Genomic DNA, 24,501 nt, shown 5'->3' with positions numbered 1-24,501 from the left:
ATCAGGATTAAAAATTTAAGCTGAAATTATATTATCTTTCACATAAAATCTATAATTCTGCTGCAATCTTGCCTTCAAATATTGCTAGACGTGGCCTAGAGGGTGTAATAATACAAAATTATGTTAAGGATAAAATGCTGGCAGACTGGCATCCTGTCTGGGGTATGTTCCTTCCTCATGCCCACTGTTCCTGGGAAAGGTTTCAGAGCTATCATGACCTTGATCAGGACAGAGTGGTTAATAAAGAAGAAAACATGATAAATATAAATAAGTTTGTCCAAGGTTACAGTAAATCCTACTGTGTCCTAAGGCACATTCACAACTGTGCATTACATGCTTAAAGGTATAGATCTCAGTTTAAGCATATTTGTAGTTTGGGGGTATATGGTAAATGTATTTGTGTGAGACTGACTTCCACTAAGCTCTGAAATGCCTTGGCTGATTGATTGCAAGTGTGAAACCTTTGCAGGACTATTCCTTTAATTGCATCTCTTCTGTGGAAGCTGCACATACTGTATACTATAGGACTGGATATATTGTTACTGGTTTAAAACACGAGCAACAGTTTAGGTCAGTCCTGGAGCGTTCATGCACATCATTTGCTGAAGCCAGTTTGATCCATGGGTAGTTGATCAGCACTGCTGTGTATTTTGTGCTTTTTGTTAGTGGAGGGAAGAACGAGCCAGAGCCTGAGCAGCCTGTGCTGAGGAAGGTGGCGATCCGCAGCCTGCCGTCGGCCGATGACATCGACCCAGACGTGTTGGAGAGCATGCACTCGCTCGGCTGCTTCCGAGACAAGAACAAGCTGATGAAGGACCTGCTGTCAGATGAGTGAGTGGCTCTGCTCTGAGCTGGAGATAGTTGACTGTGGGCAAATTCTAACTTTAAGCCATACTAGAAGTTCAGATCAAAGTCAGAAATATGCCACAGTGTCAAAGAAAGAGATGGAGGAAAAATAGAAAAAAAAAGGGTTGGTCAGAGGAATGAGTAGTGGCTTTGCTCACCCATATAAACCCATTTGCACACATGGATACATGCAATCTCATGCACACACAAACACAGCTTGTCCTTTGGACAAGTCATTTGTCAAACTGCAGTTACATTATGATGGCCATTGAAGCAGTGCTACTGTTATTTCCCTAGCCTCAAGTACCACTATTTACCTCTTCATATCTATTCCTCTGAGGCACTCGGTTTCTATATTGAGAAGCTTCATGCTTTTTTTTTTTTGCCAGTGTCCGTCCTCTCTCTCTCTCTCTCTCTCTCTCTCTCTCTCTCTGGGCCATTCTAGAATTTGGGGTACATTTCGTGTCTCCAAGATAAACCTTTTGTTATTTTCCACAAAAGAAATCTTTATTGAATCAGTTTTGAACAATAACACAAATTATGACAAACTTTCATCAACAGCAGTGCTTGATGTACATTTTAGACCCAATTTATACATAAAACATTCACTAAATGACTCCCACCCCTCCCCCCACATTATTGGCTGTCTTCGACTCCTGATTCATACATTCAACTTAAATAAACATGAAGTGATTCAGTCTAACAATATGTTTTTGGGGGCTTATTCTATTAACTGTTATACAATCAATTGCATAGAAAGTCTATTTTCTGTATGATGTGAAATTTCAGTCATCAAAAATATATATATTTTATCCATCCTAATGTTCTTGTCAACTCTGTTAACTCTTTTATAAAACCTTATAAAATCTATAAAGACTTTTAATAATACGCGTGACACCTGCACCGAGAGATGTCACTTCCTCTGGTGGGAAACTTCAGGGTATGTTATATTCCTTCTCTCATGAACTTGAACAAAATGTTGAGGATACACCAACAGTAGAGTAATTATTCGTCAAATCTATTATTGTGATATTGGAGTGAATCTCTCACTCATTTAAAAAAAACAACAACAACAATATGATTAAAATCCATAAAATCCTGTTTTTATACCTGCCATGCAGTAGCTAGTTTGAGGTTAGCATGTGGAGTTAAGATACAAGTTGGTGGGAAATGTCAACTCTGTTGTCATCAATTCTTTTAATGGATTGCCCAGTTTAAGGATAATGGAGTTGACGATGACTAACACTTGCAGTGTACCCGCAATTACAGAATGGGCCTTATTTATTTGTGTGTGTGTGTGTGTGTGTGTGTGTGCGCTTAGGTTCCTGGAGTGTTCATATATCACATAGACCATGCTAGAGATGGAGTGTGTACTACTAAAATCAGGAAGAGGAAATATGAGTTTTGGTCCCTCTCTCCAAAACAAATGGACATTCTTTGCCAATGCATTAATTTCTGACTTGTCCTCTGTTTTAAATGAACGAGCAGTTCAGAAGCAGTTAAAGCATGTTTTGGTCTTTCATGTGGGTCTGTTTCTCTCTTCGATTCATTTTTTTTCAGTGACAACCAGGAGAAGATGATCTATTTCCTGTTGCTGGACCGAAAAGAGAGGTACCCAAGCCAGGAAGACCAGAACCTCCCGCCACGCAATGATATAGGTATATACCTTCAGGACGTTCTCATGAAAGAATATGAAGAGTCCTGTAGAATGGATTGCACAAGTCAGTGTCTTTTATATGCAGCCTGGTCACTTTTGCAGAAAATTGGGTAGATTTGTTTTACATGGCATTCTGAAAATAACCCACCCATTAAAAAAAAAAAGGGAAAAAAAATCATGTTTTGGATTTGCATTCCAAGACATTGGATTATAGCAACAGCTGAGTATAGGCAAATGCTTATTTGAGCCAACCCTTAGCTTTCAAGAGCAAATTTAAAGAACATTGTCTTCCCCCAGGTGGTGCAACTGTCTAGGGGTTCGCTTCAGTTCCAACAGATTGCAATCGGTCTTTGTCAGTTACATGTGTTTACGTCACTGAGTTGCCATTTTGGAGGTAGTGTTACAGTGAGCAGTACAGTGAAAGCAGCAGTAAAGAATCATTTTATACTCTTTGGTAGCAGTGAAAGCATTAAAACTGGAGAAGCAGAAACAAAGTGAGAGGATACCATACCGAAACAAACTAAACAAGGATGCCAGGGATCATTATTTGGATGAATGTTCATCTATGAACAACACTGATACATTCAATCCAACCACAAAAAGTTGGAGTGCTGGCCAGACATTGCTGCCTCCAACCTCATACTTGGATATTATGCCGCTTTTCCACTACCAACGCGGCTGAGTTGGGCTGAGCCGTGCGGTGCTGAGTTGGGCTGAGTCGAGCTGAGCGGGGCTGTTGGAGTTGCATTTCGACTACAACCGCGCTGAACCGTGCTGGCTGGAAGTGGGTGGACACATTGGGTGGAGTTACCGAAAGTGGGTGGACGTCACGTGATGTCGTTAGGCGGCGCAAACAGTGACATCAGTGATCTTTTAAGCAGTAGTCTCACGACCCGGATAGTAAACGATAAACATGGAGGACATGGAGTCGTTAGTGTTGCTGGTCTTGGTGCTGTGGCTTGTTGTCACCGACAACGCCAACAGATACTGGCAAGAGCGTATAGATGAGGCGAGGCGCATGAGGCTTCAGAAATTCTCGTAATTCGTAATTCTTCTTCTTCTTCTTCTTCCGGGTTTACGGTGTTTACAGATCCCAGCGTGCTCGCGGGGCGTGTGTGGGCATGTGAGGACACTCCTCCTCATCAATCAGTGCACAGGGGAGTGTTTCCTCACGCCCCTAGCCCCACTCGGCTTGGTTTGGCTCGCTTCAGCCCCACTCCAAAACCGTGCGAGTTTTGGGTGCTGAGCAGGGCTGAAGCGAGCTGAGTCGTGCTGCTCTGAGGTAGTCGAAACGCGAGCCATGTCGGGCTGAAGTGAGCTGAAAAAGGGTAGTGGAAAAGGGCCATTAGTCCGATATACCGTGCACTGAGAGGCTCCGGTTGAAATGATGGATTCTCTCAGGTGACTGGCATAATACTATTTTGTGAAGGGCACAGCCCCAAAGAAAACAGTACTATGCCAGTCACCGAAGAGAATCCATCATTTCAACCGGAGCCTCTCAGTGCATGGTATATTTGATTTATAGCCCTCATCAAAAAAGTATAAACTAAAAGTGTTAACTTTTAACTTTTGTCTATGAGATTGACTCTCGGCATAAATTCACTGGAGGCAGCCACGTTTGTTGTTTACGTTGGAGCGACCTTCAACCTGCGCATGTGCAATGTTCCACACTATTTTATTATTGTTTTTAATTTTAATTAAATGTTTTTTTTTTAATTACCATGCTATCACCTGCCTCGTTAGGCATGATCATGATATGCAGATCTACACACACAGAAATGCTCGCGGAGCCACAGCTGTAACTCGAGTTGGCTGTATAGCTTGAAATCATGACGTCAGTTCATGGTATATCCAGGATACACCATGACTGACTCACACCATGTCCATTTTTTTTTTTTTTAATTTTTGATGTCACAAGATACATTACGTAATCAATGGTGGAACTATTTTATGTCACAAGAGCCATCCTTGGCCAATCCCTGCACAGTAATTTTTTGATGAGGGATCGTGTTTACAGTCTAAGTGTGTATACCTATGAATAGTTCCTAAACTAGAAATCCTTTGAAGCCCATGAATATTTCCTCAATGGCTAGGTGCAGGATTTGTTTGCATTTCAACCCAAGGACTGTGACAGCACAGTCCTAACAGCAAAGGTAAGATTTCCATCATCTAACTTGTGCTTATCATAGCAACCTTCACTTGCATTCAGTTTTCCTCCCAGTAATGCAAGATATTACAAATATATTATAACAAGTAAAGATGAATCCATTTCTGCAGCCCTGCCTGGTTGTTTGTTGTTTGCTAGCATGGCTAATCCAAAACCATGCATGGATATAACGTTAACATTAGCTACTTTAGAAGACAGAAAACCAGCACATTTTGTAACGCTGCCTAAACAACAAAAGTCTCTTCTTTACCTTTATGAAAATCTTAGCAAAAGTGACGTTTTTGCGTCTCATCTCTGCAACCCAAGCCATCTATAAAAAATCTTGTCTTGTGGTTAACTTTTCTACCTTTTACATCATCGGACTTATTATTACAGCCTTTGATACAACATGATCATACTGATCATCTTACTGATAAAAGGAAGCAAACGAAAAGAAAATACGCAGAGCTGACCACCGAATACCTCCAAAATGGCAGTCAACCCAAGATGCACTTCAGTTTTCTATCATATATTAATGCGTAACTGCGTCTTTCAAATTTATGTCATAGACTATACATTAGTATGTACCTTAAATATATTCTGTGGTCTGTTCAGTGATTGATCAAAAAAGGATCACATTGAGGTGGTTTCATAGGGTTTTGGGAGACATGTACACTCACTGGCCACTTTGAAGAAGAAGAAGAAGAACTTTATTCATCACACGTACACTTGTGAAATTCCTCTCAGCATTTAACCCATCCGAAGCAGTGAACACACATGCGCGCGCACACACATGAGCAATGAGGACACACACATACCCAGAGCAGTGGCGGGGACCAGTTGGGGATTAGGTGCCTCACTCAAGGTCACCTCAGCCTAAGGCCGCCCCATGTTAACCTGACCGCATGTCATTGAACCATGGGGGAAACCAGAGTACCTGGAGGAAACCCACACAGACACGGAGAACATGCAAACTCCACACAAGAGGAACTTGTTCTTGATTCTGAGACCCCTGTCCTTGGCTGGCAGGATTGGAACTCAATGTGGTCTGCTGCTTTGCATGCTGAGATGCTTTTCTGCTCACTACGGTTGTAAAGAGTTGCTATGAATTGCTATATCCTTCCTGGCAGTTTGAACTAGTCTGGCCATTTTCCTCTGACCTCTCTTATCAACAAGGTATTTCCGCCCACAGAACTGTCACTCACTCAGTGTTTTTTGTTTTTCGCACCATTCTGTGTAAACTCTAGAGACTGTTGTGTGTGAAAACCCCAGGAGATCAGCAGTTTCTGAAATACTCAAACTAGTCCAAACGAAATGTGGAAGGACCTGAAGCGAGTAGTTCATGTGAGGAAATCCACCAACATCCCAGAGTTGAAGCTGTTCTGTACGGACGAATGGGCTAAAATGCCTCCAAGCCGGTGTGCAGGACTGATCAACAGTTACCGGAAACGTGTAGTTGCAGTTATTGCTGCACAAGGGGGTCACACCAGATACTGAAAGCAAAGGTTCACATACTTTTGCCACTCACAGATATGTAATATTGGATCATTTTCCTCAATAAATAAATGACCAAGTATAATATTTTTGTCTCATTCGTTTAACTGGGTTCTCTTTATCTACTTTTAGGACTTGTGTGAAAATCTGATGATGTTTTAGGTCAGTGGTTCTCAACCGGGGGGGCGCGCCCCCCTGGTGGGGCGCGGAGGTACTCCAGGGGGGTCGCGAGTAGGCTTCATGTATGGAGGGAAAAAAAAATCTGGGGCTAACAGGCTATAGTAGCTAAGCAGATGCAACACATTTACCCATGTCAAAATGCAGGACATTGGACTATTACATACAAATCAATACTATTATAAAATCTATCATCAATCTATCATAAAATCTTGTGTGTAGGTTATTTTAAGCCCGTGACGCGAACATGACGCAACGTCACGTGAGTGAGTCTGCATACCGTGGCCACCGTGTGAGTGCTTGCCACACACACACTAGTCTGGTTTCTTGCCGAGTTAACTCGTGCCGACTCTCGCTAGTCTACTATCATCAATCCATCGATACAGCGCAAAACCCAAACAGTCTTTTTAAAGACTACTACCCCACACTGTATTTTTGCTTTCCCCATTTCAGCTCTACCCAAATAATTTGTTGTTTTTGTTGTTTTCTTACTGCTAGTCTACTATGGATAATGCTACTACTGCTGCTACTACTACTACTACTACTAATAATAATAATAATAATAATGATAATAATAATAATAATAATAATAATAATAATAATAATCTAGCCCAGGGCTATCTATCTATCTATCTATCTATCTATCTATCTATCTATCTATCTATCGGTCGATATAAGGTGCTGTAGGCCAGGTGGCGTCACTGCGGGTGAGTGTGTTTGGGGGGGGGATGGGGGCGGGGCGAGAAGAGGGGCCCCCAACTGCAATGAACCAGCTTTGGTGGGGCCCAGGTTGCAAAAGGTTGAGAACCCCTGTTTTAGGTCATATTTATGCAGAAATATAGAAAATTCTAAAGAGTTCACAAACTTTCAAGCACCACTGTAAAACATTGTAGTTGATTTTGCCATTGGTGAAGTCTCACCCACCGTGTTCTGATGCAGTTAGATGGAGAAGGTAAGACACATATGTAGTATATTAATAATTCAGCCTGCAGCTGTTGACGATTTTCCATCATTGATAAAGATAAGTGAGCCAGTTCCTCTGGTGGCTCTAAATCCCTGACTCGTGCGTGCCTGCCGTTTGGATAGTGTTCTTGATCTGTTCAGCATTTTTCCCCTTATGATTGAAAATGCTTTTTCATTCAGTACTGTGGTCTTGGTGTACCAGTGTCTCTGATTAACTCATCTGGCCTTAAAGCCGATCAGTTATTGCTATGGTGTGGTGTCCGTCGTCCATAATTCACTTAAATCGTATCTCCTCTGTTAATTCTACACGTATTTCTGTTCCAATTGTTTTGTTTGAAAAAACTTGTCACTCCGCACAAAACTTGGTTGTTGTTTTGTCAAATTTATTGCTAATTAGTTAGTAATTAGGCCAAATTAACCAATTTTCCAGGCCTCTCATTAGAATTTTATCTCAAGATTCAAGATTCCTTTATTGTCACTGCGCCATACAGTACAATGAAATTGAAGCACGCAATCCAGTCAGTGTATTCAAACAAACACTTAGTATTAAGGGGGAAAAAAAGGGTGTCTCCCATAACCCGGTATGGAAAGTATGAACCAGAACAGGACGGTACATTACAATAACGTTACGTTTTCTAAATATTCATGGGTTTCATACTTAACATCTTGTACTCACACGTATCACTGTCATGTATTCTTTGATAATCCAGTATTATTATTATATCCCATCACATTGTATTAACGTTATATTCACAATATTTTCAATCGAAATTGATCTAAAAGCCCTGAACTCCAATTACGGAATATACCTCGGCGTGACATCACAAAGAAATTCCGTGTGGCGGAACGAGCGCCATCTTGAGTAAAAATGTGGTTTCACACTGATTGTGAATATGTGGGTCATAAAACAGAAGCACAGATAAAAAAAAAGATAAGAACTTGAAATGTATACAATGTCAGCTGAAGAAACGTAGAGGTAGAGGTTGGGGAGGAGGCAAGAAATTGTAAAATAGATGAATAAATAGTAGTTAAGTTATATGTTTTGACAATAAAACAACTAAACAATATATTTTGTTTTTCTTCTAACTTTATTTATCATACGTGATGGGACGGGTTCATCTATAAAGGCGGGATGACTAATGTAAGTACCGATTAATAAAATGGTGGCTGTGACGGATGTCTCTGTGAAACTGGAACAAAAAAAGGTAAGATTATACATTATGTAAATAAATGTCACAAAAATGGTATTGTGGGATGGAACACTTGTTGTACATGGGACGGAACAGCATATAAAAACCCAGAAGGCAAATATAAGAAAATACGTGACACCACATTAAAATACGTGACGGTACTGTTCCGTCCCATTCTGTACCGGGTTATAGGAGATGCGAAAAAAGTCAGATTTGTACAAGATAAACATTCAAGTAAAAAGATTAACAAATCTATACAAGATAGATAGATAAGTTAATAAAAGAGGATAAACATGGTTTTTTCAAGAACTGCTTAAAAAAAAGTAGTTCAGTGTATCTAGGGTGTGACCTATGATACAGTGGGTTATTGCACAGTAATAAGTGAATGTATTGCACAATTAGGCGTGATAATTGCACATTTGCCCATGTTGACAGAGTGCAGTTGAGTAGGAACAATATAAATAAATAAATATACGTGGTCGAGAGAATAAGGTGCATGTGGTTGTAAAAGCATATACTATTCGGGTAAGAGGTAGGCATGTAGAGGTACGGTATAGACAGTTTGTCACCATTCAGTCCTGTTTCTGTCCGTACCGCTGGCATCTGTGTACGGTCGGTGACTGGCTTTGTTCAGGTCACGTATAACACTCGGGTAAAAGCTGTTCTTTAGTCTATTTGTCCGTGATGCAATGGACCTGAACCGTTTACCAGAGGGCAGTGGTTCAAGAAGCTGGTGTCCAGGGTGGGAAGGGTCTTTTAAGATGTTGGTGGCTCTGCTGAGGCAACGAGTGGTGTAGAGTTGCTCTAGAGAGGGCAGTGGGCAGCCAATGATCTTCTGTGCAGAGTCGATGACTCTTTGAAGGGCTTTCTTGTCTGCCACAGAGCTGCTGGTGTACCACGTAGCAATGCAGTATGTCAGCACACTCTCAATTGAGCTACGGTAGAAGGTCACTAGCAGCTGCTCGTGAAGGTTGTTCTTCTTGAGGATCCTCAGGAAGTACAGTCGCTGCTGTGCCTTTTTCACTGCCACTGTGGAGTTTATGGTCCAGGTGAGGTCCTCTGCAATGTGTGTACCCAGGAACTTGAAAGTGGGCACTCTTTCCACTCTGACCCCGTTGATTAGCAATGGAGTGTAGTCCTTGTTGTGTTTTCGGAAGTCCGTTAGGAGTTCTTTTGTTTTTGATGGGTTCAGGGCTAGGTTGTTTTCTTCACACCACCTTGTCAGTTTTTGGACGTCATCCCTGTAGGCTGTCTCATCATCTCTTGAGATGAGTCCAACCACAGTTGTGTCGTCCGCGAACTTGATGATGGTGTTGGTAGGGTGGGAGTGCAGTCATGGGTGTAAAGGGCATAGAGGAGGGGGCTCAGCACATAGCCCTGTGGGGCTCCAGTGCTGAGTATGAGGGTGGATGAGGTGTGAGGGACCTATTCTTACCATCTGGGAGCGGTTGGTGAGGAAGACCTTGATCCAGTGGCAGATGGTTTGAGAGAGTCCTAGGTCAGACAGTTTAGGAATCAGTCTGTCTGGGATGACTGATGACTCCTCTCTCATTTTTCATCCGATTCCAGTTCTGATCGATGCTTTGGGTAGATCTTTCCATAAGGAACAAAACTTGGTTGGTTGGTTGTTGATTTTCCTGTGGTAAACAACTTGTTTACAACTTTGTTTATTTTCAGTTAAATCATATCTCCTCCCTCAATTCTTAATGGATTTCAGCTCTGATTGTTTAGTTAGAAAAAAAATAGTCATACTGCACAAAACTTGGTCATTGTATTGTCAAATTTTTGCTAACGAACTGCTAATTACTGTAGGTCACCTTTTGGATTTTTCACTTGAACTGTATCTCCTCTCTCATTTCTCATTCGATTTCAGTTCTGATCGATGTTTTGGGTCGATCTTCCTTCAGGGAACAAAATTTAGTCGTTTGTTTGTTGATTATCCTGTGGTAAACAATTTGTTTACAGCTTTGTTTATTTTCAGTTAAATCGTGTCTCCTCCCTCCCTCAGTTCTCAATGGATTTCAGTTCTGATTGTTTCATTTGAAAGAACTAGACTTTCTACACACAACTTGGTCACTGTATTGTCAATTCTTTGCTAACAAATTAGTAATTAGGTCAACAAATTTTCTTCTGACTCGAATTGCATCTCCTCTCATTTATCTTGTGAATTCAGTTCTGATTGATGTTTTGGGTCGATCTTCCTTTGGGGAACAACATTTAGTCCTTTGTTGATTTTCCTGTTGTAAATAATTTGTCGTGGAGGTTGGGCCTCTCTCATATTGTAATATTTCAGTTCTGTTTGATGTTTTGGTCATCATGGTTGTTTTGATGGCAGGCCAGATGAGCTACTACATCCTTGGCGTTCTGGTAAATGTTCCAAGCAGATGATTTTGACATGTCTAATTTTTTGACTGTGTGTTTAGTTTAATTTTTTTTTTCTTGTCGTGACTTTCTTTCCTGATCTTGATACTTCCTGGTCGCTTCTCATGGTGAAGGAAGCCAGCAATAGTCCAACAGACGTCTAGAATGAACTCTAGTCCTCTTTTTAGGTCTATTCTGTATTGTGAACTAATGATGCAGTAACTAGTTGTCTAATTACACACATTTCCCTGAAATTAAAAAGGAAGGTTTATATAAAAACAACAATCAGTCCTACATGATTCGTTAGCTGTGGAATTGCATAGCCTGAAATGAAGGCCAACATTGTACACTTTAACCTCGTACTCATTGGTTCATTTCAAATCACTGTCCTGGATTATAGAACCAAAACAACAAAAAACTATCACTGTTAAATTACTTTTGACTTTTGAACTGCACTATGTACTCCAGCAGTACATTGATTTATTAGCTAGAATTACAATTACAGAAAAGACTCACAGTTCTATATACTTTCTTTCTTACATTGACAGTTTTCGGTTAAGCTTGGGAAGCCGGGAGGCTCGGCTGGCCACACAAATCACTTAATTGCAGCAGGCGCTCTCAGCAATGATCAATCTGTGATCAAATGGAGCTGCTGACTGATGCTTTCCAGATCAGTGATCTGTATTGACTGTGCATTACAATCAGTGTGCTTCTTTTGGGACTCCACTTGAAATCTCTGCATGTGTGTATCTGTGTGTGCTTGTAGATCCCCCACGGAAGCGGGTCGACTCCCCCATGTTGAACCGGCACGGGAAGAGGAGACCGGAGCGCAAGTCCATGGAGGTGCTGAGTGTGACAGACGGAGGATCGCCGGTGCCGGCGCGGAGAGCCATCGACATGACACAGCATGGACAGAGGTGCAGCAGAACACAAGCACACGCTAGGGGACACTTTTACACTTGTACGTGTGTTTATGTGTATGGTTAATATAACTTCTTCACACTGATTGCTCAAATGCATTCATCTTTGAGTGTGATTTGTCCCCCCAGTGAAGAGTCCTGCTGATTTTCCAATCTTCAATCATCTTTCTGTTTATTGTTAGGTCCCTGATATTTTCCCCCACTCTGTGGCAGGTTTTCGATTCTGCTCTCCCTATCGTTCCGTTATTGTTGTCCATTTTCTCGACCACATGCTGTCGGGTATAAAACAGTTATGAAATGCGCTAGTGCTATTAAAAGCGCTAGTTACAGTTTTGACACCCCAGTACCGGATTTTCTCTCAGCAGGATATTTTCTCAACAATTGTTACTTCATAACTTCATGTAGGTTTACTGTTTATTCTGATCTATACCCGACTGTGCGATAGAGACCAGTCAGATAGAACACACAGAGGAAATGTAAGACTCTCCTCCAGTACTAAGGCAAAACACTACAGGACAAAAGGGTGAACATTTTTAAAACAATCAATATCACTGTCAGTCTTTGCCAGTTGATTGCTGATATGCAAGTATTTTATTTGTATTGGAGCTTTTGCAGTTCTATATGCATGCAAATTGATATACTTCAAGGAACAAGCTTTTTAAGGATATTTAACAGTTATTCCACGAAATCGAGGCGTACATGAGCTGAAAGCCGATGAGGCGCGTAGCACTGAGTCGGCTATAAGCCATGTACGATGAGATTGAGTGGAATAACTGTTTTATTCTATCCACATTCACTGGATTTTGAGAAACAGAACATTATTTTTTGCAAATCCGATAAATAAAAACTTTATACAAAACGTCCGACAAAATCATTTCTGCTTAGAATGTAAACAAACCGGCAAGATGACAGGAGCAATTTGTGAAAAATGCAATAATAATAATTCTTGAAAAAAAAAAAGATACATGCTTACCAGGGCGGCACAGTGGTGTAGTGGTTAGCACTGTTGCCTCACAGCAAGAAGGTCCTGGGTTCGAGCCCAGTGGCCAATGAGAGCCTTTCTGTGTGGAGTTTGCATGTTCTGTCTGTGTGGGTTTCCTCCGGGTGCTCCGGTTTCCCCCACAGTCCAAAGACATGCAGGTTAGGTTAACTGGTGGCTCTAAATTGGCCGTAGGTGTGAATGTGAGTGTGAATGGTTGTCTGTGTCTATGTGTCAGCCCTGTGATGACCTGGCGACTTGTCCAGGGTGTACCCCGCCTCTCGCCCGTAGTCAGCTGGGATAGGCTCCAGCTTGCCCGTGATCCTGCACAGGATAAGCGGTTACGGATAATGGATGGATGGATGTTCTTACCATCAAATACTTTTATTCCATATTTTGTTACTTTTTAATATTTTGGGGGGTTTTGTTTTTGAGTAAAGTTTTTATTTCATCCTCAGTTGGTTCAGCAACACGCTCCGCCATTTTGTTTTCCTCTACTCACGGTATATGAGCTGATATCCTAGTAGTAGAGTAGCCAATCAGAGCGCACGATTGCTCATATCCAGTGAATGTGGATAGAATAAATGGCATTATGTGATGATGCTGAGTGAGTGGAGTAAATATCTTTGTATAAGTTTCATATACTGCAAGTGGGCACAAGTGGACAAAAAGTGAAATAATTTTTTTTTCTCTTGAGATTTTTTTTAATTAGAATCGCTTAATGAAAATACAGTTATAGATGCAATTTATCCACAAATCTGAAAAATTATTAACATGACCAAAATTGTCATTTCTACTTGCAGTGTTTTGCCTTTAAACTGGCTGGTTCTCTGTCTCTGTCCAGGTGGAGTCCTCTGTTCTATGTGTGCAACACACACACACATACATATGCACATGCACACACACCAGCAAGCAACAGTAGTTTTTTTTTTTAAGTTTGACCAGCAGGAGATGAGAATCGGCATGTTGTTGAAGATTGCGTGCAGGCCATGACTGTGTGTTCACTTTGTCTCCCGCTGTAGTAAAACAATGTTCAGTAAAAGCTTGGATATCTCTGATGCCCCTCTCAAGTGCAACAAAGAGGAAAGGTACTACCCCCCCCCATATCCTCTATGTCCCTTACTAAACCCTCCACAAAGATGCAGTGTTGCTTTTCCACTCCATATCTTTCCAGTCAGCCCTTTGTTGTTCTTCTCAACTTCTACAGTCTAAAACAAATCCTCACATTGCCTCTTAATTGTTTTCCAGATGTATCCAAACCACTAACGTTTATTTCTGTTATTTCTCAGCTACATTAGCTGTTCTGAAACATTACCAGCCTAGGGGGATACCAGCCCATCCTCTTGTCATTTTTCTGTGGCCTGTGTGCTCTCTTTCTCTCTTTCTCTTTTCATTTCCTCGCTCATTCCCACCCTGCCTCTTTCATCACATCCTTTATTATTCCTGCTCAAACATCAGGATGGGGCTGATGGCAGAAATGAAATTGGGAATTGACTGAAGAAGACCTGACCCCAGAATGATACATAAGGCAACTGGGGCTTTTAAAAATTATCATTGAAATGTAATAGAGTGGTCAGAGAGGCAGCTGCATACAAAAAGGGCAGTGAAATATCTCCATCTCTTGCTCGTCTCTCATATGTCGGCACCACACCCCCCTCCACCCTTTTATTAGTTAGATTAGATTTACCTTATTTAACTAAATGCCATTTATTTAACCTCTAGTTTTACAGTATAATGGTAGTTTCAAAACTACCCTGCAAATGAGTAGTGCATTATGGGCAGTCAGTACCCTCCAGAATACATCATTTGGACAATAACCCTATGCAGTTCTGGGGTATAATGAGTGCACTGAATATTCTCCACTGTGCTTTTGAACCTGGCTATAAAAGTGCAAAACTATAGGATTGATAGCTTACAGTTTTGAATAGAATAGAATGGAAGAGCATAAAATAAAATGGAACTGAATCGCACAGAATGAAAGGATAGAAGAGAAGAATTGAATAAATTTGAAGAGAATACAATGGCATCAAATCAAACAGAATAGGTTGTTGCTAAAACCTGTGACACGGAATGGGACGTGACATATTATCGCTCAGGCAGTGACCTCCCCGCAATACGGGACGGTACGGACCCATGACATACGGGATGGGACACCTACCTTATTGTCCGTGATGGGATATAATTTGTTAATTAATAAATAATTTGCTGAAAAATGATTGTGTTGACATTTCTTGTATTTCAGTTGGACTAAATGTAAACAGTGAAAGACTGGGGCATAAAACCCAGGATGAAAGCAAATAATTTAAAATGTATCAAATGTCAGAGCAAAGGTGGAAGACCAAAGAAGAAATAAATATTAACACATGCATGCTAATTTGTTTCTTTCTTTTCTTTCCTTTCTTTTGAGCGAAAATATGTCCGTGACAATTATTCCGGTCTGTGATGGGACAGGGAGGTCACTGACCCGTGAGCAATAATATATCCATGACAATTATTCCAGTCCATGACGGGACGGGGAGGTGACCGTGAGCGATAATGTGTCCTGTCCTGTGTCACGGGTTTTAGTAATCGTCGAATATAATAGCGTAAAATGGAATAACGGAATGTAACATAGTCGAATAGCATAGAATAGAATACAATATCAAAGAATCACATGGATGAGTATAGAATGGCATGACATAGAATAGAATATGGAGAGAATGGAATAAAATAGAATAGAATAAAATGGAAGAGGACAGAGCTTCGTAGAATAAAATGAATGAGAATAGAGCAGGACAGAATGGAATATAATGCCATTGAATCAAATAGGGGACAATAAGATACTGTTGAATTGACTAGCATAGAATAAAATAGAATTAACTGAATGTGAGCAGAATGGGATATAATAGAATAACAGAAGATAAGCAAATAGAAGAAAATACAATGGAATATAATAGCATGAAGTGGAATAAAAGAATAGAATCAAATGGAATAGAATGGGATAGAGTACAAAACTAGAATCAAATGAAATAATAGAAGGAGATGGAATACAATATAATCAATTGGAATAATAAAATAGAATGGGACTGAATCCAAGAATATAATCAGATGGATGAAAATAGATTAGACTAGGACAGAATGGATGAGAATAGAATAGTGCTTTTTATAACGCAGACTGTATTAGACAGATTTATTGGCGTTGTTGCCTGAACCTCCAGCCTTCTCTTTTTTAAGAATTCCCCCTGTAGGCCGTGTTTAAACACGCCGTCACCGATAATAAATCTGTCCCTGCAGCAGTCTGTCTCTCCCACATTATCACATTTTACCTGGTAATTTGTTTGTTTTTTGATACACATTTATATCACCACTGAAATAAACAGAGAAAAGCTTCCCTGCATCTTCACTCTCTCACTCTGTTAGCTCGTGCTTGAACCTCTCTTCTCTCAAGGATGTGGAGTGAGGAGCTAGAAAGACTCTGGACTTTTTTTCTTTTTCCTCTTATTCACTGAAATAGATCATTAAATGCCAGCTCATTTACCAGCTACTCTTTCAGCTTTTCTGCATAGCGCTGTGTGACGCGTATAGAACCCCAGTGTGTGTGTGGATTAGAGCTGTGTTTGGGTTGGTGATGTGGCGTTTATTTGTATGTGTACGTGCAGTAGGAATGTTTTTTTGTTTTGTTTTTTGTGGGATTGGTGTGTATACCGCATGTATTTGTGTGTATTTATTTTTATTTTTTGTTATCTTTCTCCAACATAGAACTTTTCATACTCCGAGACTTTAGATCTTTCAGCTTTAGAGAACTCGAGATCAGAGCATATCAGGAAGAAAGCAGGCTTTGAAATCTGTTCTGAAGCACAGTCGACCTCTCAAAACAGCTGATGGAAAGGACTGGTGTTTTTTGTAAGATGGTGTGGGGAAAAATATTTACAGCACAGACATTTCACTATATCCTTCTGAACACATGAGAGATCATTAAGGACAAAACGTAACGTCATGAAATCACAACTTAGCAAATATCAGAATTTTGTTGCTATTAAGTGTGTGTGTGTATATATATATATATATATATATATATATATATATATATATATATATATATATATACTGGGTGCGATTTGTTGGGGGGGATGGGGGGGATCATCCCCCCTTCTGGTTTTCATCTCTGCTGAAAAAAAATCCTCGGGGACAACCCCGTCAATAAAACAAACAAACCCCAAAAAAAGTTGACATGACAGGCATGTTGTGATACAGTTTTCTATGGTCTACATTGCACTCACTTTCAAAATGACCCGAAGTGGCAGCTTTGATGTTCACGAACGTCCCCAGCAAATAGATACATTGTAGATAATAATTAAAGCCGCAAGCGGCCTCGACGGGCCCTCGCGCCAGCGGCCAAGGGGGGCGGGGGCATGCGTCCCCGCGAAATACCTTCCACAGCTTCTTCGGCAAGAGACATTACTCCCACAATGGCGACAAAGCACAGAATTGGACACATGGCAACAATAGGGTTTGCCATAACCAGCACCCCCAGGGGCGAAAGTGCACAAAATTTGGCGTATATGTCAGGTGAGCTATGAAGAGTTTGCGTATGAAGTTTGATGACAATTGAGTAAATAGAAGATGAGATATAGATTTTTGAAGAATAAATTTTTTGGTTTTTCCCATGTCAGTAGGTGGCGCTATGCTGTACATGAGCGATTATGAGTTGGAAAAATAAGTGTCTACAACAGCAGCGTACTATCACAAGGTAGTGGTGTGAAGGAAAAGCATTATGGAATTATTTACCAAAAACCCGTTTTGGAGCAATTGCGTCGGCCAAAAACAGCGCCCCCCATGGACGAAAATTCCCAAAATGTGGTATACATGACATGGGAGGTAGTAAGAGGGTGGCCGTGAAGCTTGACCAAATTTGAGGAAAGATTGGAATTTTTGCCCAAAAATAGCGCCCCCAGTGGCGAAAGTGCACAAAATTTGGCGTATATGTCAGGTGAGCTATGAAGAGTTTGCGTATGAAGTTTGATGACAATTGAGTAAATAGAAGATGAGATATAGATTTTTGAAGAATAAATTTTTTGGTTTTTCCCATGTCAGTAGGTGGCGCTATGCTGTACATGAGCGATTATGAGTTGGAAAAATAAGTGTCTACAACAGCAACGTACTATCGCAAGGCAGTGGTGTGAAGGAAAAGCATTATGGAATTATTTACCAAAAACCCGTTCTGGAGCAATTGCGTCGGCCAAAAACAGCGCCCCCCATGGACGAAAATTCCCAAAATGTGGTATACATGACATGGGAGGTAGTAAGAGGGTGGCCGTGAAGTTTGACCAAATTTTAGGAAAGATTGGAATTTTTGCCCAAAAATAGCGCCCCCAGTGGCGAAATATCACAGAAACTGGGTAACATGTCAGAAGCCCAATGAGTGATTTGCGTGTGAAGTATGAGCAGTTTTGAGCAATCAGAAGATTTGTTATGAATTTTTAAGCATGTAAAATTTTGCATCGAAAATTGATTGACGTATAACTTCTGAACGGTTTATCCTACGTGAAACGTATTTAGTACCTTTTGTCAGCCATGTCTGTAGATGATGTGTATCAATTTTGGTGACATTCCTATGAACGGTCTAGGAGGAGTTGCGCCGTCTTCGTGGCCATGCATTTCGCACAAAAGTGAAATTACCTCACTTCCTATTGGGCGTGGCTAATGCATTGGCATTACATTTTTGTCCGGCTTAGTGAGATACATATGCGTACCAAATGGCATGCCACTACTACAAACTACATGGCAACCAGGCACCTTAATGCGGGAGGCCAAAATCACAACGAGTTAGGGGGCGCTGTAGAGGCCCTGAGGCCTGCCTGGATCTGGGCTTCTGGTTCTCAGTAGCGGTGGCAGTCTAAGAAAAAGGAGCCAAATTTCGTGCGTTGTCGACCATGGCAAGCGCCCCAATAAGGGTCTTGTAAAGAGTTTGCTTGCCAAGTTTGACAAATCAGAAGCTGCAATATCATTTCTGCCATAACCAGCACCCCCAGGGGCGAAAGTGCACAAAATTTGGCGTACATGTCAGGTGAGCTATGAAGCATTTGCGTATGAAGTTTGATGACAATTGAGTAAATAGAAGATGAGATATAGATTTTTGAAGAATAAATTTTTTGGTTTTTCCCATGTCAGTAGGTGGCGCTATGCTGTACATGAGCGATAATGAGTTGGAAAAATAAGTGTCTACAACAGCAACGCACTATCACAAGGTAGTGGTGTGAAGGAAAAGCATTATGGAATTATTTACCAAAAACCCGTTTTGGAGCAATTGCGTCGGCCAAAAACAGCGCCCCCCATGGACGAAAATTCCCAAAATGTGGTATACATGACATGGGAGGTAGTAAGAGGGTGGCCGTGAAGTTTGACCAAATTTGAGGAAAGATTGGATTTTTTGCCCAAAAATAGCGCCCCCAGTGGCGAAATATCACAGAAATTGGGTAACATGTCAGAAGCCCAATGAGTGATGTGCGAGCGAAGTATGAGCAGTTTTGAGCAATGAGAAGATTTGTTATGAATTTTTAAGCATGTAAAATTTTGCATTGAAAATTGATTGACGTATAACTTCTGAACGGTTTGTCCAACGTGAAACGTATTTAGTAACTTTTGTCAGCCATGTCTGTAGATGATGTGTATCAATTTTGGTGACATTCCTATGAACGGTCTAGGAGGAGTTGCGCCGTCTTCGTGGCCATGCATTTTGCACAAAAGTGAAATTACCTCACTTCCTGTTGGGCGTGGCTAGTGCATTGGCATTACATTTTTGTCCGGCTTAGTGAGATACATATGCCTACCAAATTGCATGCCACTACTACAAACTACATGGCAACCAGGCACCTTAATGCGGGAGGCCAAAATCACAACGACTTAGGGGGCGCTATAGAGGCCCTGAGCCCCGGCCAAGTTTGGGCTTTTGGTTCTGAGTAGCGGTGGCAATTCTCGGAACTGGTGCCAAATTTCATGCGTTTTCGCCCATGGCAAGCGCCCCGAAAATGGCCCAACAGCGGAGAAAAATAAAGAAGAAGAAGAAGAAGAAGACGAAAGAATAATTAAAGCCGCTAGCGGCCTCGACGGGCCCTCGCGCCAGCGGCCAAGGGGGGCGGGGGCATGCGTCCCCGCGAAAGACCTTCCACAGCTTCTTCGGCAAGAGACATTACTCCCACAATGGCGACAAAGCACAGAATTGGACACATGGCAACAATAGGGTCTCGCACTGTACGGTGCTCTGGGGGCGCTATAGAGGCCCTGAGGCCCGCCTGGATCTGGGCTTCTGGTTCTCAGTAGCGGTGGCAGTCTAAGAAAAAGGAGCCAAATTTCGTGCGTTGTCGACCATGGCAAGCGCCCCAATAAGGGTCTTGTAAAGAGTTTGCTTGCCAAGTTTGACAAATCAGAAGCTGCAATATCATTTCTGCCATAACCAGCACCCCCAGGGGCGAAAGTGCAGAAAATTTGGCGTACATGTCAGGTGAGCTATGAAGAGTTTGCGTATGAAGTTTGATGACAATTGAGTAAATAGAAGATGAGATATAGATTTTTGAAGAATAAATTTTCTGGTTTTTCCCATGTCAGTAGGTGGCGCTATGCTGTACATGAGCGATTATGAGTTGGAGAAATAAGTGTCTACAACAGCAACGCACTATCACAAGGTAGTGGTGTGAAGGAAAAGCATTATGGAATTATTTACCAAAAACCCGTTTTGGAGCAATTGCGTCGGCCAAAAACAGCGCCCCCCATGGACGAAAATTCCCAAAATGTGGTATACATGACATGGGAGGTAGTAAGAGGGTGGCCGTGAAGTTTGACCAAATTTGAGGAAAGATTGGATTTTTTGCCCAAAAATAGCGCCCCCAGTGGCGAAATATCACAGAAATTGGGTCACATATCAGAAGCCCAATGAGTGATTTACGTGTGAAGTATGAGCAGTTTTGAGCAATTAGAAGATTTGTTATGAATTTTTAAGCATGTAAAATTTTGCATTGAAAATTGATTGACGTATAACTTCTGAACGGTTTACGCTACGTGAAACGTATTTAGAAACTTTTGTCAGCCATGTCTGTAGATGATGTGTATCAATTTTGGTGACATTCCTATGAACGGTCTAGGAGGAGTTGCGCCGTCTTCGTGGCCATGCATTTCGCACAAAAGTGAAATTACCTCACTTCCTGTTGGGCGTGGCTAATGCATTGGCATTACATTTTTGTCCGGCTTAGTGAGATACATATGTGTACCAAATGGCATGCCACTACTACAAACTACATGGCAACCAGGCACCTTAATGCGGGAGGCCAAAATCACAACGAGTTAGGGGGCGCTATAGAGGCCCTGAGGCCCGCCTGGATCTGGGCTTCTGGTTCTCAGTAGCGGTGGCAGTCTAAGAAAAAGGAGCCAAATTTCGTGCGTTGTCGACCATGGCAAGCGCCCCAATAAGGGTCTTGTAAAGAGTTTGCTTGCCAAGTCTGACAAATCAGAAGCTGCAATATCATTTCTGCCATAACCAGCACCCCCAGGGGCGAAAGTGCACAAAATTTGGCGTACATGTCAGGTGAGCTATGAAGAGTTTGCGTATGAAGTTTGATGACAATTGAGTAAATAGAAGATGAGATATAGATTTTTGAAGAATAAATTTTTTGGTTTTTCCCATGTCAGTAGGTGGCGCTATGCTGTACATGAGCGATTATGAGTTGGAAAAATAAGTGTCTACAACAGCAACGTACTATCACAAGGAAGTGGTGTGAAGGAAAAGCATTATGGAATTATTTACCAAAAACCCGTTTTGGAGCAATTGCGTCGGCCAAAAACAGCGCCCCCCATGGACGAAAGTTTCCAAAACGTGGTATACATGACATGGGAGGTAGTAAGAGGGTGGCCGTGAAGTTTGACCAAAATTGAGGAAAGATTGGAATTTTTGCCCAAAAATAGCGCCCCCAGTGGCGAAAAATCACAGAAATTGGGTAACATGTCAGAAGCCCAATGAGTGATTTGCGTGTGAAGTATGAGCAGTTTTGAGCAATCAGAAGATTTGTTATGAATTTTTAAGCATGTAAAATTTTGCATCGAAAATTGATTGACGTATAACTTCTGAACGGTTTATCCCACGTGAAACGTATTTAGTAACTTTTGTCAGCCATGTCTGTAGACGATGTGTATCAATTTTGGTGACATTCCTATGAACGGTCTAGGAGGAGTTGCGCCGTCTTCGTGGCCATGCATTTCGCACAAAAGTGAAATTACCTCACTTCCTGTTGGGCGTGGCTAATGCATTGGCATTACATTTTTGTCCGGCTTAGTGAGATACATATGCGTGCCAAATTGCATGCCACTACTACAAACTATATGGCAACCAGGCACCTTAATGCGGGAGGCCAAAATCACAACGACTTAGGGGGCGCTATAGAGGCCCTGAGCCCCGGCCAAGTTTGGGCTTTTGGTTCTGAGTAGCGGTGGCAATTCTCGGAACTGGTGCCAAATTTCATGCGTTTTCGCCCATGGCAAGCGCCCCGAAAATGGCCCAACAGCGGAGAAAAATAAAGAAGAAGAAGAAGAAGAAGACGAAAGAATAATTAAAGCCGCTAGCGGCCTCGACGGGCCCTCGCGCCAGCGGCCAAGGGGGGCGGGGGCATGCGTCCCCGCGAAAGACCTTCCACAGCTTCTTCGGCAAGAGACATTACTCCCACAATGGCGACAAAGCACAGAATTGGACACATGGCAACAATAGGGTCTCGCACTGTACGGTGCTCTGGGGGCGCTATAGAGGCCCTGAGGCCCGCCTGGATCTGGGCTTCTGGTTCTCAGTAGCGGTGGCAGTCTAAGAAAAAGGAGCCAAATTTCGTGCGTTGTCGACCATGGCAAGCGCCCCAATAAGGGTCTTGTAAAGAGTTTGCTTGCCAAGTTTGACAAATCAGAAGCTGCAATATCATTTCTGCCATAACCAGCACCCCCAGGGGCGAAAGTGCAGAAAATTTGGCGTACATGTCAGGTGAGCTATGAAGAGTTTGCGTATGAAGTTTGATGACAATTGAGTAAATAGAAGATGAGATATAGATTTTTGAAGAATAAATTTTCTGGTTTTTCCCATGTCAGTAGGTGGCGCTATGCTGTACATGAGCGATTATGAGTTGGAGAAATAAGTGTCTACAACAGCAACGCACTATCACAAGGTAGTGGTGTGAAGGAAAAGCATTATGGAATTATTTACCAAAAACCCGTTTTGGAGCAATTGCGTCGGCCAAAAACAGCGCCCCCCATGGACGAAAATTCCCAAAATGTGGTATACATGACATGGGAGGTAGTAAGAGGGTGGCCGTGAAGTTTGACCAAATTTGAGGAAAGATTGGATTTTTTGCCCAAAAATAGCGCCCCCAGTGGCGAAATATCACAGAAATTGGGTCACATATCAGAAGCCCAATGAGTGATTTACGTGTGAAGTATGAGCAGTTTTGAGCAATTAGAAGATTTGTTATGAATTTTTAAGCATGTAAAATTTTGCATTGAAAATTGATTGACGTATAACTTCTGAACGGTTTACGCTACGTGAAACGTATTTAGAAACTTTTGTCAGCCATGTCTGTAGATGATGTGTATCAATTTTGGTGACATTCCTATGAACGGTCTAGGAGGAGTTGCGCCGTCTTCGTGGCCATGCATTTCGCACAAAAGTGAAATTACCTCACTTCCTGTTGGGCGTGGCTAATGCATTGGCATTACATTTTTGTCCGGCTTAGTGAGATACATATGTGTACCAAATGGCATGCCACTACTACAAACTACATGGCAACCAGGCACCTTAATGCGGGAGGCCAAAATCACAACGAGTTAGGGGGCGCTATAGAGGCCCTGAGGCCCGCCTGGATCTGGGCTTCTGGTTCTCAGTAGCGGTGGCAGTCTAAGAAAAAGGAGCCAAATTTCGTGCGTTGTCGACCATGGCAAGCGCCCCAATAAGGGTCTTGTAAAGAGTTTGCTTGCCAAGTCTGACAAATCAGAAGCTGCAATATCATTTCTGCCATAACCAGCACCCCCAGGGGCGAAAGTGCACAAAATTTGGCGTACATGTCAGGTGAGCTATGAAGAGTTTGCGTATGAAGTTTGATGACAATTGAGTAAATAGAAGATGAGATATAGATTTTTGAAGAATAAATTTTTTGGTTTTTCCCATGTCAGTAGGTGGCGCTATGCTGTACATGAGCGATTATGAGTTGGAAAAATAAGTGTCTACAACAGCAACGTACTATCACAAGGAAGTGGTGTGAAGGAAAAGCATTATGGAATTATTTACCAAAAACCCGTTTTGGAGCAATTGCGTCGGCCAAAAACAGCGCCCCCCATGGACGAAAGTTTCCAAAACGTGGTATACATGACATGGGAGGTAGTAAGAGGGTGGCCGTGAAGTTTGACCAAAATTGAGGAAAGATTGGAATTTTTGCCCAAAAATAGCGCCCCCAGTGGCGAAAAATCACAGAAATTGGGTAACATGTCAGAAGCCCAATGAGTGATTTGCGTGTGAAGTATGAGCAGTTTTGAGCAATCAGAAGATTTGTTATGAATTTTTAAGCATGTAAAATTTTGCATCGAAAATTGATTGACGTATAACTTCTGAACGGTTTATCCCACGTGAAACGTATTTAGTAACTTTTGTCAGCCATGTCTGTAGACGATGTGTATCAATTTTGGTGACATTCCTATGAACGGTCTAGGAGGAGTTGCGCCGTCTTCGTGGCCATGCATTTCGCACAAAAGTGAAATTACCTCACTTCCTG

The 24,501-nt window shown here is 41.8% G+C and overlaps 1 protein-coding gene across 1 annotated transcript in view; it reads left to right on the top strand.

Annotated features, from left to right (window-relative positions):
• The window catches only part of brsk2a (BR serine/threonine kinase 2a), a 525,206-nt gene that overhangs the window by 453,890 nt on the left and 46,815 nt on the right, over positions 1–24,501 (top strand). The window contains exons 10-12 of the mRNA XM_060910107.1: positions 667–831; positions 2,407–2,504; positions 11,601–11,751. Coding sequence (XP_060766090.1) covers positions 667–831; positions 2,407–2,504; positions 11,601–11,751 — 414 coding nt within the window. The remainder of the gene's footprint in view (positions 1–666; positions 832–2,406; positions 2,505–11,600; positions 11,752–24,501) is intronic.

The sequence above is a fragment of the Neoarius graeffei genome, chromosome 2 (genome assembly GCF_027579695.1).
Source record: "Neoarius graeffei isolate fNeoGra1 chromosome 2, fNeoGra1.pri, whole genome shotgun sequence".
Classification (NCBI taxonomy): domain Eukaryota; kingdom Metazoa; phylum Chordata; class Actinopteri; order Siluriformes; family Ariidae; genus Neoarius; species Neoarius graeffei.
Note: the sequence above shows the minus strand (reverse complement) of the source record. Positions and strands in the feature narration are given on the sequence as shown.